General features: G+C 48.8%; 1 protein-coding gene across 1 annotated transcript in view; it reads left to right on the top strand.

Moving 5' to 3' along the window:
- Positions 1 to 1105, top strand: part of ILDR1 (immunoglobulin like domain containing receptor 1) — a 232494-nt gene extending 231389 nt beyond the window's left edge. The window contains exon 8 of the mRNA XM_086935537.1: positions 115 to 1105. Coding sequence (XP_086791663.1) covers positions 115 to 156 — 42 coding nt within the window. The 3' untranslated portion in view covers positions 157 to 1105. The remainder of the gene's footprint in view (positions 1 to 114) is intronic.
- The last annotated feature ends 14767 nt before the right edge of the window (positions 1106 to 15872 follow it).

The following is a 15872-nucleotide window of genomic DNA, read 5'->3' as shown; positions in this document are numbered from 1 at the left end:
GGAGTAAATCACACAACAGTATTCTTATCCTTGATTTTTTAAATGTTTTTATAATGTACTTGAAACTCCTCATGACAAGTTTGACCCCATCTAAATCTTTCCTTTCTCTTCCAGGATCGGGCCAGCTCTCGCAGTGGGAGGAGCGTTGTTATTTAGTAAACCCCCAGGACGGGAGGAACCTCCGATACAATGGCATTTGCATCCAGTGCTTTTCCTGGAAACTGAACTATTTGTGTAGTTGACTGGATGGCAATCCGACCGAATACATCAGTGTCTCAACAGTTGTGAAATCTAGACTGGAAAATAGCATTTGCGTAACTTGCTGATTTTCATTTTATGGATCTTATCAAGTTATGTTTTGTACTAAAAGTTTAATATTTTGCTACATCATAGTTTGGCCAATGGACCGCTTAGCCTTTTGTGAAAAAACAGCCATGCAATGTCCTCTCAGCTACTCTTATGATAGGTTGGATGTAAAGATGCGTCTTTCCCTCTGTAGACCAACCAAAGTTGACGGACATGCAAGTTAGTGCTGGTAATAGCTGTGTTACTGGTTCAATCTTCTACGAGACGTGTCTGGTCGGCTGCAGCAACGCTGAAAAGCATTAGTTGGGTAACACATTTATTGGTGAATCTTTAAGAGCAGAAGAAAGTCTACTTTGTTGGAATAAATTGGAAACCTTTGATTTACAGCCTCAAGTGCCTGAAGACTTCCATTCTGTAGCTGGTCATGGCGCCCGCATGCAGGTGAATGTAAAGGTTCCGATGCATTTGCCTCGGGATGGACATGTGCCTGTAGATTCCAGTCCTTGTTTTTCAGGCCACCGCCTTCTGGTTCAACATTTGCCTTCACTACCTGCCATGCCAGATTCCCGGCTTACACTGTGCAGCAATGAAACCTTTGAAGCACATTGTGTCCTGACTTATATTTGCTGCCTTCTCGGATGTTTCACTACATTGCGATTAGTGTTCAGACGATAGAATCCACACTGGAGGAACATGAGAGGAGCCGGTGTATCGTGTTCCGTGCATTATCCTTATTCCCTTAACATCTTTGTTCGAGATCGCTAATAGTTAGTGATATTAAACCTTTTTTAAACAAAAATAAGTGTTTTAGTAAATTATTTCAAATTTTTGTCAATATAGGTGGCACTCTTAAGTTCCTTTTGAGGGTGAAAATGTGAGTGTGACAGGAGGGTGGACGGGAAGCTCTTTCCAGGGAGTTGATGAACTCCATCCCCTAGAAATTATTTTCCTTTGGTGATCTTGATGCCAGCACTAAAGGCAGTGTTGCTTACTTTTGAACCAAAATGGATTTGAAAGTTATGTGCTCCATTAAAACCCAACATTGAATCGTGCATGTCTTTTTATACATATAGATGAGAATCATTTTTTTTAAATCATCATAAATGGCTATGAATTGGCAAACGCAGCTCATAAATCTGTAAAATAAGTTGGACTATTCCTGGTATAGCTCTCAGTGTCTGTTGTTGGGCAGACTGGAGGTCCCATGTCGATCCCTACCCTGAAATACCCTACGGTAGCCAGATGAACAGCAAGAAAAAAGTCCTTCAGGAAATTCTGCAGTGAATGCTGCGCAAATCAGATCACATTCCAAGAATAGGGGTCGATTCCGATCGTAAAGCACTCTGACTGATCCGAATCTGGGGTGTTTTCCGACCGATCCGGACTCTTGCAGTCCAACCGTGCGAGAACGATGCGGCCATATGCAGTCGGACTCGGTTCGGTCAATGGGAGCCGGTCGTAGGACGCGTACATGGGCTCCCATTGACTGAATGGGTACGTCGCAGACAAGTGCTCCCCCTACAGGGGGTATGTGTCTGTGCCATCCGCACCATACATGCCTATGTTGGGGAGACCCATGGGTCTCCCCCTGTGTCCGAGTCGTAAGGCTACGGGTAACAGGGGGTCCCACGTGGACCCTCAAAGCCCAACTCCGGGAGCTATTGCAAGCCGGACGCTCCGACTCGATCCGGCTGTCCGAATCGAGCATTGTACTAGCTCGGTCGTGAATCATCTCCATTGCGCGCCACGGTTTGCTTGTGACCGAGTCGTTCGGACCCAGAAACGATTCGGACGGAGATTTCGCGCTTGTTCGCATTGTACTTCGTTTTCCGGAACCGTGTACGACTCGGACAGATATTCAGCCTCCGAATCGGATCCGCTAATGCCCAACCAGATTCGGTGCCCTTCCGACCGAGATCAGAATCAGCCCCTTAGTCGGTAGCCACTACATTGTTTGACAGTTACGGTGCACTGGCATTGTGTCCATGTCTCCTCTACTCCCCTACTTCACCGAGGATGATGTTGTAACTGTAACCAGAAGATTGGATCTCATTTACTCATTGTAATGAGGCAAAGATGCCAGAGTACTTGGAAGAAAGAACTTCAGTGTGCCACCCTGTGCCGCGTGATACTGTGCCAGCTTACCTTTAAATTATTTTCAGCTTTGGTACCTCCACTTCTAGTTATTGTCTGGCAACAAACAAGGAATGAGGCTTTACATGCATAACATAGATGTTCAATAGTAAGCATTATCTGCACAATGCTTTTGTGTTTCAGTGGTTCTATAGTACTCACTTGCAGTCACTTGGTGTACATAACTTCTCGCTTATCCTCAGCCATAATACTGAGCGCCAAGAGATACTTTGGGATTACTTAAGTAAAAACATTATTTGAAGGTCACTGCGACCATACTTTCGCCACTCTTTCAGCTAAACTCATACAGTTTACTGAAGGTTCTGCTGGAATTAAAAAAGTATCACATACCCCCTGCCAGATTTTACTAGAAGTAGGATATAACAGAAGAACCATCATGTATCAGCAACTATTTTAACCTCTGAAGTGCTCATTAGGAGTGGTAGAGTGTATGGTGAGATATTTAAGGCATTGGGTAAATAATTGTAAAGTGGGATAAGTTATTTATCAGGTGCGATAAATATCACCTATTGGTACGTTAGGTTCGAAGCATGTGAACTGTAGATCACATGCTTTGCATACTCCTGCCATCTAGTGTTGGGTCTGGATGTTTGCACTTAGTTTTTAGGTCTCGTGACCTACAATGCGCGCAAGCGCATTGAGGGAACGAGAATTCAAGTGGCCAAAATCCTCTTCAAACCACGGGCTTTCAGCCGCGGTTTTCTTTAAGTTCATGTGAATCACGTGATTAAACATGCACGCGCATCGGCAGCATTTCTCCTGCAGGCTCGCAAAAGGCTCTCCTCCCTCCCCACATCAAAGGCATCAATCACCCTCCCACACGCTTCCCCAGGGCTGCCCCGCCCCCTGCTTCACAGCCAGGCCATCTGTTTCCTGCCAGACCTCTCACACCTCCGTCACAGCATGCCTGTGTACTTCAAAGGCTTATCACTTCACACGGCCGGCCGCAGGCCGTGCAACCAGAGCTGTTCAGTTGGTGCCCAGCCCCCCTCCCAGCACTGCCTTGTTACTCTCGGCAGCCGTGAGTCCCTAAACACTTTTTATATTTAATTAGCAGCAGCAGCATTTCTCCTGCGTCAGGCCACATCAAAGGCTCTGTGCCACTTTCACCCACACAGCAACACTTACAGACACGCAACGCCACTCACACCCACACAAGCCCACTATCATCCACGCAACACCACACTCACCCACGCAACGCCACTCACCCAAGCAACACCACTCACACACGCAACGCAACTCATCCACGCAACCCCACTCATCCACGCAACCCCACTCATCCACGCAACCCCACTCATCCACGCAACCCCACTCATCCACGCAACCCCACTCATCCACGCAACCCCACTCATCCACGCAACCCCACTCATCCACGCAACGCCACTCACCCACGCAACACCACTCACACATGCAACGCCACTCACCCACGCAACGCCACTCACTCACTTACGCAAATCCACTCACACCCACGCAGTGCCACTTTTACCCACACAGCACCACTTTCAGACACACAACGCCACTCACACCCACGCAAGCCCACTCTCACCCACTCAACGCCACACTCACCCACGCAACGCCACTCACCCACGCAACGCCACTCACCCACGCAACGCCACTCACCCACGCAACGCCACTCACCCACGCAACGCCACTCACCCACGCAACGCAACTCACTCAAAGCCACTCACACACACGCACGGCCACTTTCACCCACACTGTGCAGTGCACAATAGGTCTCGCAGTAGGAAAGTTGGAGCTATTGGTTTTGTAAATGACAAAGCCCTTTATGTTTTTAAAATGAAAACAAAAGTAAAAGGCATTGTTATTTGCAATTGTAATAGCTCCAACTTTCCTACTGCGAGACCTATTGGCAAAGCCAGTGCTTGTTCTATGAAGAAGTCTTTCCAGTCACAAGGTAGGTGGCTTTTCCCTTCGGTGATCGTGAGCATGGGCATCGACTCCATTGTTAGATTGTTTTTCCCGCCATCGGGTTCGGACGTGTATTGCTGCGCTCCGCTTCGAGACCGTTTCTTCAGGTTCCCCTTGGTGCGCAATACACTCTACCCACGTCAGTATTGTTTCGAACGCGTATCCCACCTCTCCACGTATCGTATCCGTCAAGGAAAAACCTATTTGGATCAAAGATCTTCGGGAAGGCCGTCCGGCCTAACTGCGTCGGTCCACCTCGCAGTCGATGGAACAGACTCCATTCAAATTCTGTCCTCTGTGCCACGCGAAGTATCCGCGCGCCAACTCACACGAAGTGTGCAACTTGTGCTTGTCTCCGGAGAATAAAGAAGAAGACTGTAACGCGTGCCGATCCTTCCGATTGAAGAAAACGCTCAGTGGTCGTTGGGCTCGACATCGCGAAATGCTGAGTCAAAACGCAGAATACACAGCAGATATCTTTGGTGAGGAATCCGATCAAGAATTTGAAGCACAAGGGGCCGAGGAAGAAGAACAAGAGGAACTTGCTTCCATCCCAGAATCTGACTTTGAGTTGGAAGAAGAGGTGCCACAAGGTCAACGTACAGTGAGTACCGAATGCCCCTTAACCCTGGTCGATCGTGTCGAAAAAATGGGCATTCGACAGACAGCTAAGGACTTATTGACCTCCATTCTGTCCAAAAGTACACAGGCTGTAACCTTAGGAGCGTTCCAGTAGGCCAATTTGTCTTTTCCTTGTGGGGTCCCTTAAGGCTCATCCCTGAGTCTGACACTCTTTAATATCTACGTGTCGGACCTAGCTAAAGTCATCAAAGCGCATGGATGAGCCTTACCTCATATGCAGATGATACTCAGTTAGTCCTGGTCATCAAAAAAGATGGAGAAAGGGTGACCGAGAGTTTTAAAGCCGGTATGCTGGCAATAGGAGACTGGATGTCCTCCAATTGTCTAAAGCTCAATTCCGAAAAGACGGAGGTTGCCATCTTTGGGCAACTAGACCCAAGCTGGTCGCCCGCTTGGTGGCCCTCGTCTTTCGGAACCCTGCCTAAACCTGTTCCTAAAGTAAGGAACCTGGGAGTTGTTTTCGACGAAAACCTTAACTTTGTCGCCCATGCCAATCAAATAGCAGCTACAGCTTTTCACGAACTGCGACTAGTAAGGAAAATCATCCCCTTCCTACCTGATAGTGCCGGCAAAACCCTGATAAGTTCCCTGGTGTTATCCTCACTGGACTACTGCAACAGCTTATTTGCCAATGCTCAGATCTGTGTAATAAATAAAATGCAGACCATACAAAATGCGGCAGCAAGACTCCTTTCCAGAACCCCCAAACATAAGTCCATTGCTGACACAATCAGAAACCATCACTGGCTCCCGATCAGAAACCGGATAAAGTTTAAGACTCTATGCATCGTGTTCGAGGCATGTGGGCTGCTGAATTCATACCTGTGCATAGATCGCCACCTAGTGTTGGGTCCGGATGATTGCACATTGTTGTCCTGGAAGAGTCTTCGAAGTATCACGAGATAGGTGGCTCCTCCCCTGGACTACAGTGCGCATGGGCATCGACTCCATCCCCAGATTGTTTTTTTCCGCCATTGGGTTCGGATGTGTTCCGGTTCCCTCTCTCGGTATTGATAGTTGTTTGACTTACTTTACTCGAGACCAAAAGGTCTTTAGGACTCGCGTCGGTATTGTCTATCGTTCGGGTTCGTTTGTTTCTTCGGCTCCGAACCAACACTGCCCTTCCGCGTGCTTTCGGCGCGGACGGGCCTACACGACGCTCCAACTTACTTTCATCATGGAACGAAGTCTATTTAAACGGTGCCCGGTGTGTGCCTCGAAGTACCCACATATCGATGTGCACCCGGTGTGCAATAAGTGCTTGTCGCCGGACCAGGACAAGGCCAAGTGTATGGCCTGCTCCAAGTTCCGGTCGAAGAAGACACTCAAGCTCCGCCGGGCTGCGCGACTGCAGGACCAGCGATCGGCACCCCCTCCGGCAGACATCTTCAACACGGAGGATGTCGGCGACGGCACTATCCAGGATATCACGGAATCTAACCCGGTGTCGGAGGTCGAGGAGGACTACGACGCGGAAGACGAGGATTTCGATGAAGTCGTCGAGGAGGTAGGGGACGACGACGGGGCCCTTGCCACCGTAGAGGATAGCTCGGACTAGGAGCTTCCTCGAACTGACTCCGGGGCCAGCCACCATTCTAAGGCCCAGGCCTAGGGATCGCCTTCGGGCCTTACCCAAAGCCTTGATTCCCGTCCCACGGCTCCGCCTTCCGGCCCGGCCACGGACATTGATACGGCACCACTCCCGGTACAAAAACCGAAAGTGAAACCGTCGGTCTTGACGCCAAGCGTATCGAAACCGAAAGCGCTAGTCGCGCTGGTCGGGTCGAAGACTTCGGAGGCCTCGGCGCCGAAGAAATCCAAGATGGCCGTCGAGCTCAAGGGCCACGCCAAAATGGCCGACCCGAAGACTACGGTATCGAAGCCAAAGGTTAAAACGAAGATGGTCGACGCACTTAAAAGTCGCATCGATACGAAGAAGGTCGACGACCATAAAAAGGCCACTCTCGACACGAAGAAGCGGCAGGACGACCCCAAGTCTCTCACTGCCCCGCTTCCACTCGACAAGGCCAAGGGGGCAACTGCGTCGGCTCCGAAGACTGCGTCATTGGTCGCCGTCCCAAAAACGGCTTCAGAAGACTCTCTCGAGCCGGTGCGTCCCTCCGCCTCGTTCACTAAGAAGGTCACGGAGTCCCTTCAACGGATTAGGGAGGGGTCTGCAGCAGTCGAGCCGAAGGACCCTGTGCCGCCCAAGCCTCTTCAAAGACCGGCAAAGACGCCAACGCCTATTCTGTTCACGTTGCCGCCAAAGACGGCGCCGAAGGCTTTCACAGCCAAACCTGGGGCCGGAGTGCCCGTGAAGATATCTTCGACGCCGAAGGCATCGTTAGTGGTTCCAAGCCCACGGCACCAACCGCTGGCAGACGAGGAGCGCCGAGAAGTGATCATCGACGCCAACACAGGCAAGCTCTCTCTCCTTAAAAGAAAGATCACCCCTGAACCACAATTGGAGCATTTCCAAATTCCACTTAAGAAAAAGATGGACTCTGCTGGTGCCTCTGCCTCTATGGAGCCTGTATCACCACAAGCACATGAACTTTCACCCACTCACTCTAATGTGGAGGAGGGTGATGGCGACGAGGATGAGTATTCCTATCCAGCCTACTCAGACCCAGAAGATGTAACTGAGCCATGGTCAGCTGGTGCCGACCCTGGGGGCCCGCATTCAGGGCAGGAGCCTCAGCTTTTTTCAGCCAAGACTTCCCCAACAGAAGACTCTGCAGCTTTCAATGCTCTAATTGAAAGGGCGGCAGCCAATCATGACGTTGATCTACATGCTGACCCAGTAGACGTCGATTTTCTCTTTGACACCTTTTCAGTCGCTGAGAAGACTGTAAAGACTTTGCCAATGCTAAAAGGGGTGTTGAAACATGCGGCAGAAGTCTTCAAAGAGCCCACCCGAGCAAGAGTCATCAACCCACGTATCGACAAAAAATACAAAGCAGCGCCCACTGATCCTACTTACATCAAAGGACAGTTGCCTCTGGATTCCCTGGTTGTCTCCAATGCACGCAAAAGGGCCAACTCACAAACTACGGGTGATGCTCCTCCCCAGACAAGGAATCAAAAGTGTTTGAGGCTTCGGGGGAAAGGGTGGCTGCGCAGGCAGCCAACATATGGCGCATATCCAACACACAGGCGCTACTGGCGCGTTATGACAGGGCACACTATGACACTCTAGAGACCCTTTTACAGCACTTACCCGATCAATATAAGGAAGCAGCAGAAATGTTGATACAGGAGGGGAAGCTTATCACCAATGCTTCAATTAAGTGCGCTCTGGATGTGGCTGACACCGCCTCAAGAGCAATTAACACTAGCGTTCTACTTCGTAGACATGCATGGCTCAGGATATCCGGTTTCAAACCAGACATTCAGACTACCATCTTGAACCAAACAGTCAACCCAGACCACCTGTTTGGTCCAGAGGTTGATACCACCCTCGAGAAGATGAAGAAGGACACCGACACTGCGAAGTCTATGGGTGCCTTGCAGTCCCAGCAGTTTCGGGGTGGTTCTTTTCGTTGCTCCAATAATAGAGGCACCTCGAGGGGTCAACTGTCACAGTCGACGCAATTCTACAAGAGCAACACCCAACCTTCCTATACCAACAAGGGTTGGGGTGGATACCGTGGCAACAACGTCAATGGCAGAGGACGTGGAAATAACAGCTCCAGGTCCTTCACCGCCACCAAACAGTGACGCCTTGTCACTGCCACCCGACCACGCAACACCGGTCGGGGGGAGACTCCAGCAGTTCCTGCCAGTGTGGAAGTCCATCACCACGGACAGGTGGGTCAGATCTCTTATCCAATACGGTTATTGTCTGGAGCTCACATCCACTCCGCCCAACATTCCCCCAAAGAGCCGTCCTATGTCCGGCGAGCACTTACACTTGTTGCAGCAGGAAGTCAACGTCATGCTGCAAAAAGGAGCAATAGAGCTCGTGCCCCTGCAGGAAAGAGGTACAGGAGTTTACTCCCTGTACTTTCTGATTCCAAAGAAGGACGGATCCTCACGCTGCAGCAGGTTCTCCCACTGCTTCGGCAAGGGGACTTCCTAGCAACTCTGGTCCTCAAGGATGCGTACTTCCACATTCCACTGCATCCTTCACACAGAAAATACCTCAGGTTCACCATTCAAAACCAGCACTACCAGTTCAAGGTTTTGCCTTTTGGGGTCATCACAGCGCCCAGGGTTTTCACAAAGTGCCTGGCGACGGTGGCGGCGCATCTGAGACGTCAAAACATCCACGTCTACCCCTATCTGGACGACTGGCTCATTCAGGCGAAGTCGGCCCAGCAGTGCGCCACCCACGTGTCCCACACCATTCACCTTCTGCACAATCTGGGGTTCTCACTGAATTACCCAAAATCCCATCTCCAGCCCGCCCACATACGGCAGTATCTGGGTGCTACCATAAACACTCTGGCGGCCACAGCACAGCCAAATTCAGTGAGAGTCAACAGCATTCAGTCGCTGATCCAAAAATTCAGACCGCAACACTCGCTTCCAGCAAGAGTGTTCATGCAGTTGATAGGCATGATGGCCTCCTGCATCTCCATCGTCCCGCACGCGAGACTACATATGCGTCCGCTTCAGGAGTGCTTAGCACGTCAGTGGACTCAGGCTCACGGGCAATTGAAAGACCTAGTGTTGGTGAGCGGTCGGGCATACAACTCTCTGCATTGGTGGAATCCACAAAACCTTAGCAAGGGCCGACCGTTCCAAGAGCCTGTGCCACAGATTATCCTGACAACGGACGCTTCTCTCCAGGGATGGGGAGCGCATGTACTCCAATACACTGTGCAGGGACTATGGACACTACAGCAAAAGAAGATGCACATCAATGTACTAGAACTGATGGCGATCTTCATGGCCTTAAAGGCATTCAAAGTACATCTGTGCAACAAGGTTGTGTTGATCCGGACAGACAACATGACGGCCATGTACTACATTCAGAAACAGGGGGGCACTCACTCTCCGCAGCTGTCTCATCTGGCTCAGAGCATGTGGAAGTGGGCCATTCAGAGGAACATTTTCCTCATGGCAGAGCATCTCCCAGGCAAGGACAATCAGATGGCGGACCTGCTCAGCAGGCACAGCCACCAAATGCACGAGTGGGAGATACATCCATCAGTACTCCAACCGTACTTCCAAAGGTGGGGTCATCCAGAGATAGACCTGTTCGCCACAAGGGAGAACGCAAAATGCCAAAGCTTCGCCGCCAGGTTCCCACACCCACAGTCGCAGGGTAATGCGATATGGATGAACTGGTCAGGCAGATTTGCGTACGCTTTTCCCCTAGCACCTCTGATACCGCTGGTGGCACGCAAGCTCAGGCAGCACTCGATGACTCTCATCCTGGTTGCTCCAACGTGGGCTCGCCAACCATGGTACACCACGTTTCTGGAACTGTCCGTGGTGCCGCATCAAAGGCTGCGTCTCACACCCAGCCTTCTGACGCAGAGCCATGGCGACATTCAGCACCCAGACCCGCAACAGCTCAACCTGGCGATCTGGCTCCTGAAGTCCTAGAGTTTGGCTACCTCAACCTTCCTCCCGATTGCATGGACATCATTCGGGAGGCTAGGAAGCCCACTACTAGAGCCTGTTATGCGGCGAAATGGAAGCGGTTTGTCATCTATTGCGCAAACCACAACATTGATCCACTAGATGCTTCTATTCAGAACATCATCTGTTACCTATTCCATCTATACAAGTGTAATCTGGCATATACTTCCATTCGCATTCACCTGTCTGCGATGGCCGCATACCTCCAAAATAGACCGCACCTTACACTTTTTAAGGTGCCTGCCATCAAAGCATTTCTGGAAGGCCTCAAAAGAGTCATTCCGCCACGGACTCCACCAGCTCCTGAATGGAACCTCAATGTGGTTCTTACAAGACTGGTGGGTCCTCCCTTTGAGCCACTACATTCCTGCGAGGTTCAATTCTTGACATGGAAAGTGGCTCTCCTTGTAGCAATTACATCGCTACGGAGGGTTAGTGAACTGCAAGCCCTCACAATCCAAGAGCCTTTCTTCCAAGTTTATGCTAATAGGGTAGTGCTCCGCACAAACCCTAAATTTTTACCCAAGGTTGTGTCTCAGTTCCACATCAACCAAACCATTGAGTTGCCGGTTGTCTTTTCAAATCCAGAGTCACTGGCGGAGCGGATGCTCCACACCCTTGACGTTAAACGGGCCCTAATGTATTACATTGATAGGACCAAGGATTTTAGGAAAACTAAACAGCTTTTTGTAGCCTTTGCACCACATCACAAAGGTAACCCTATTTCCAAGGCTGGTATTGCTAGGTGGATCGTGAAATGTATTCAAATCTGCTATGCAAAGGCAAAACGCACTCTTAGCATTCCACCAAGAGCCCACTCCACCAGAAAGTTGGGGGCCTCTATGGCTTTCCTTGGAAACATTCCCTTAGAGGACATATGTAGAGCAGCCACATGGTCTACCACACACACATTTACCAAGCATTACTGTGTAGACGTGCACTCCAAACAGCAGGCAGCTGTAGGGCAGGCTGTTCTCAAGACACTTTTCCAAACTGCTGCAGCTGGCACGGGCGGCCGCCGCTAATGGAGGGACTGCTATGTATTCTATGCACAGATATGAATTCAGCAGCCCACATGCCTCGAACTGCAAATGCTACTTACCAGTATGCATCTGTTCTTGGCATGTAGGGCTGCTGACATTCATATCGCCCGCCCTCCTCCCCGGCGCCTGTAGCAGCTGCAGTGTTCACATATATTTTCATAGCATGGTCATCATTCACTAAGTTTCACTCCATCTTGGCCACAATGGCTAAAAACAATCTGGGGATGGAGTTGATGCCCATGCGCACTTTAGTCCAGGGGAGGAGCCACCTATCTCGTGATACTTCGAAGACTCTTCCAGGACAACAATGTGCAATCATCCGGACCCAACACTAGGCGGCGATCTATGCACAGATATGAATGTCAGCAGCCCTACATGCCAAGAACAGATGCATACTGGTAAGTAGCATTTGCAATACAAAGCATTGCATGGGCAAGGACCTCAGTTCCTCAAAGATCAGCTGACATCCTACTGCCCCCCAGACTACTTTGATCCACTACCTTCAACAAACTAGTGGTGCCACGTACAGACCGTCTCCTAGGGAGATCGCTGGTTCATGGTCGCGGCACCAAGACTGTGGAACACCCTGCCTCAGTCGGTCACTCCCTCTGGTCATTCCGCAAAAAGCTAAAGACTTGACTGTTTAATCAGTAACCCTCCAATGAACCAGCTGTGGAGAATTTTGCAGAAGTCGCAGCGCCGAGACGCCCAAGGGCAACTGTTCGCGCTTAACCAAATGTCATTAATAAATAAATAAATAAACCCAAAATCCAATACAGCTGAAACAAAAGGCTTCAGTACCACCCCCGCCTTCAGGACATGGTCGGTACCGACAAGATGTTTCCAATGCTCTGGCTCGGCACCAAAATATGTCTCTAAGCCTTCCGGCTCCGGATTGAGTCGATCAAAGACTGGTACTGAGCCGAAACCTTCAGGCTCCTAGCTGAAGACCGCTTCCGAGCCAAAATCCTTGATGCCGAAGTCAAAGCCTCCTTCAGCATCGAAAGTAATTCCACCTGGGCACTGAAATCCTCTGCGCCGAAATCTGAATCTGTGCCTCTAAAGCGGCAGTGTCCAAATTTCGATGCCCCAACACCCAAAACCGAAGGAACTCTACATAAATCCTGATACAGGACAGGTTCTCGCTTAGTCACCTCAAAAACGCAAACCTGAATTAGAAGAAGAACCTTTCTTCATTACTTTCAAGAAAAAGAATATGGGTACTAACCTTACTCTACCTCCTCTTTTACCACATTCCCCTCCACCTTTTGGCCATTTACTAATTACACCAACTAGCTCTTCACCACCACATGATGATGATGATGATGATAATGATGATGATGGGGACAGGGGGGACAATATTATACCCACAATTCCCTGAAAGGATTATCACACAGATTCTCCTACAGATATCAACCGATATCTTTACCCTACAAAGCCTTCCCCTCCTGACGACAATGTAGGACATATAGAATTACTTGCGAGAGCTGCAGAAAATCATGGGGGCAGTCAAACAAGGAATGTTTGGAGGAAGATTTCCCACTTGAAACCCTCAGTACCACACGTAGGGCTACTGACACTCTGCCTATTCTTAAAGGCATGCAGATGAAATCTTTATAGCTCCAGTGCGAGCTCGTATTCTCACGGTAATACCCTGTTACTATGCGGGCATTACTACGATGTGCTTTTACTACGCAATTTTTAGTCCGCGTTTAACATTACAACACATGCTGAAACATATACGGGCTGCCAGAGGACGTATCGCAGTCGGCACTGGGGGCTCCCTATGATTCTTCACAGGACTGTCCTATTTAGACAGATCCGTTAGCTTGCCTTTCATCTGTACATATCCTGATTTTGGACAGAACTACTGTCTTTGGGCTGCTTGATACATAGATTGACGGTCTTAGATATAGAAGTCCACCCTGACTTTGGCCCTAGAACTTGGTCTTACTCATCTGTAAGAGAAGAAAAAAGGACTACGTACAGGTTGAGATTCATAAAGACATTAAGAGATACACCGGCTTATTCACATGTCAGCTTTTGAATACTTATGCAACTTGAATTCTGCTTAATATTTACCAATACTTTAAGTCGCCAAATACTAGCTAAGCCCTGAAGAAGTCCCCTGCGTGGGACGAAACACGTCGGCTGTATGGTGTTCTATTTATACGCGTGAAATAAAGATCTGAGAATCAAGAAATATCATCGTAGGAGACTCATTGCAGAATTGACATTGTTAACTATATTGTGGTGCACCTGTGTTGTTGTAAAAGTTTAATTGAATTCCCTGGGGAACGGGCACGATTTCGGTGGGTGCCATTCAGTGTGCACACAACCCCTTAGCTGATGTTTAGGGGAGCAAATATATATGGGGTTATTATCTGTTAAGTGCTTTTAAGAAGTAGGCACCACCGTTAGGTCTGTGCTATCCTACATGCTGAAACATAGCATGCTTTTACTTCGCAAATGCTATTAGTACGCATTATTTTACTTTGCAAATTTAAAAATTTATACAGGGAAGGAAATGGAACCGGTGTTGAGCAAGAAAGAAATCTGTGTCTGCTCCTGTACTTTTTCATTGCCAAAAAGGTCGGTTCCTTGAAACCTATTCTGGATCTCAAAGAACTAAACCTCTACATACTGTCAGAACATTTTCACATCTTATCATTACAACAAGTGCTCCCGCTTCTACAGCAGTGCGATTTTATGCCTACTCTAGAAATGAAAGGCGCATATTTCCACATTCCAATACCTCCCGCTCATCGCAAATACCTCAGATTCATGGTAGCTGGTCACTATTACCAATTCAAACTTCTACTGTTTGGAGTCTCCATTGATCCCAGGGTATTTACGAAATGTCTGGCAGTAGTCACAGCACATCTGAGAAAACAACACATTCATGTCTTTCTATTCCTGGACGACCGGCTCATCAAAGCCAGTACTTACCAAATGTGTCTCCAACACACTCAAACCACTATTCACTTGTGTCACCAACTAGGGTTTGGAGTGAATGTGTTGAAATCTCATCTACAGCCTTCCAACACACAAACTTATCTGGGAGCCACAATAGACACTCACAAAGCTCCAGCCTCTCCCAACACAGCCAGGATTCACAGTATTCAGTCCCTTCTCACTCAATTTCAGCCCAACCAATCATTGCCTGCACAAGTCTTCATGTAACTGGTAGGCATGATGGCGTCTTGCATTACAATTGTTCCCAATGCTATAATTCACATGTCACCTTCAAGAATGCTTAGCAAGTCAGTGGAACCAGTCCCAAGGTCGATTAACCGATCTAGTGTTGGGAGACGGACGCTCCCATCGCTCACTGCAGTGGTGGAACCCACAAAATGTATCCAAAGGGTGGCCCATTCTCGACCCTGCTCCACAGATAGTGCTAATGTCAGTCTCATTGCTCACAGGTTGGGGCGCTCACCTACAAAGTCACACAATCCAAGGGTTATGGACTCTAAAGTACAAGAGCCTTCATATCAATCACCTAGAACTACTAGCAGTGTTACCAGTTCTCAAAGCCTTTCACACTCGCAAGTAGGCAAAACTGACCTAGTCCGTGTGAGAAGGTGGCCTGATATGCAGTGCTCACTATTCTAGTGAACACTATGTATCAGTCCAGCAACCCTTATTGATGATTGGTTGTAAGTCAACCTTATAGACCAGCTATCCTAGTAGCGTGGATACTAGCAGTCTAAGGCTAAAGACTCGAGAGGGCGTGTTAAGCCAGCTGTTTACCACACATATACCCCTTGAACACCAAGTGAAAGGACACCACACAAGTGTTATGAAAATAAACAAGATATTTATTAAGAATCACAACAGCCCTGTACTCTTTATGAGGACAGGGTACTAAGCACAAAACAAAACTCTTACGAAAATACTTAAGTTAGCACAGTATATACAAATGCCCGAGGGGCACGGAAAACCATATACTCTGAAAGTGGAATGCGAAATTACTAGCAGGTAAGTACAGTACTAATAGGCTTTGGAATCGCTAGATCTTGACTATAGAATCTTCAGATTACTTCTAGGAGGCCTAGGGGACTCGGGTGCAGAGTGTGCACTCTCACGCGGGATGCGGGACAAAGTCTATGGTAGCTAGTTTTCAGAAAGTTAGTGTTCTCGGGCGAACCCGACCTGGTAGGAGGAAAACGAAAGTGGATTCTGACCCTTGGATAGTGAGGCTAT

This window comes from Lissotriton vulgaris, chromosome 8 (genome assembly GCF_964263255.1).
Source record: "Lissotriton vulgaris chromosome 8, aLisVul1.2, whole genome shotgun sequence".
In the NCBI taxonomy this organism is placed as follows: domain Eukaryota; kingdom Metazoa; phylum Chordata; class Amphibia; order Caudata; family Salamandridae; genus Lissotriton; species Lissotriton vulgaris.
The sequence above is the reverse complement of the archived record's forward strand: the minus strand, read 5'-3'. Positions and strand labels throughout refer to the sequence as shown.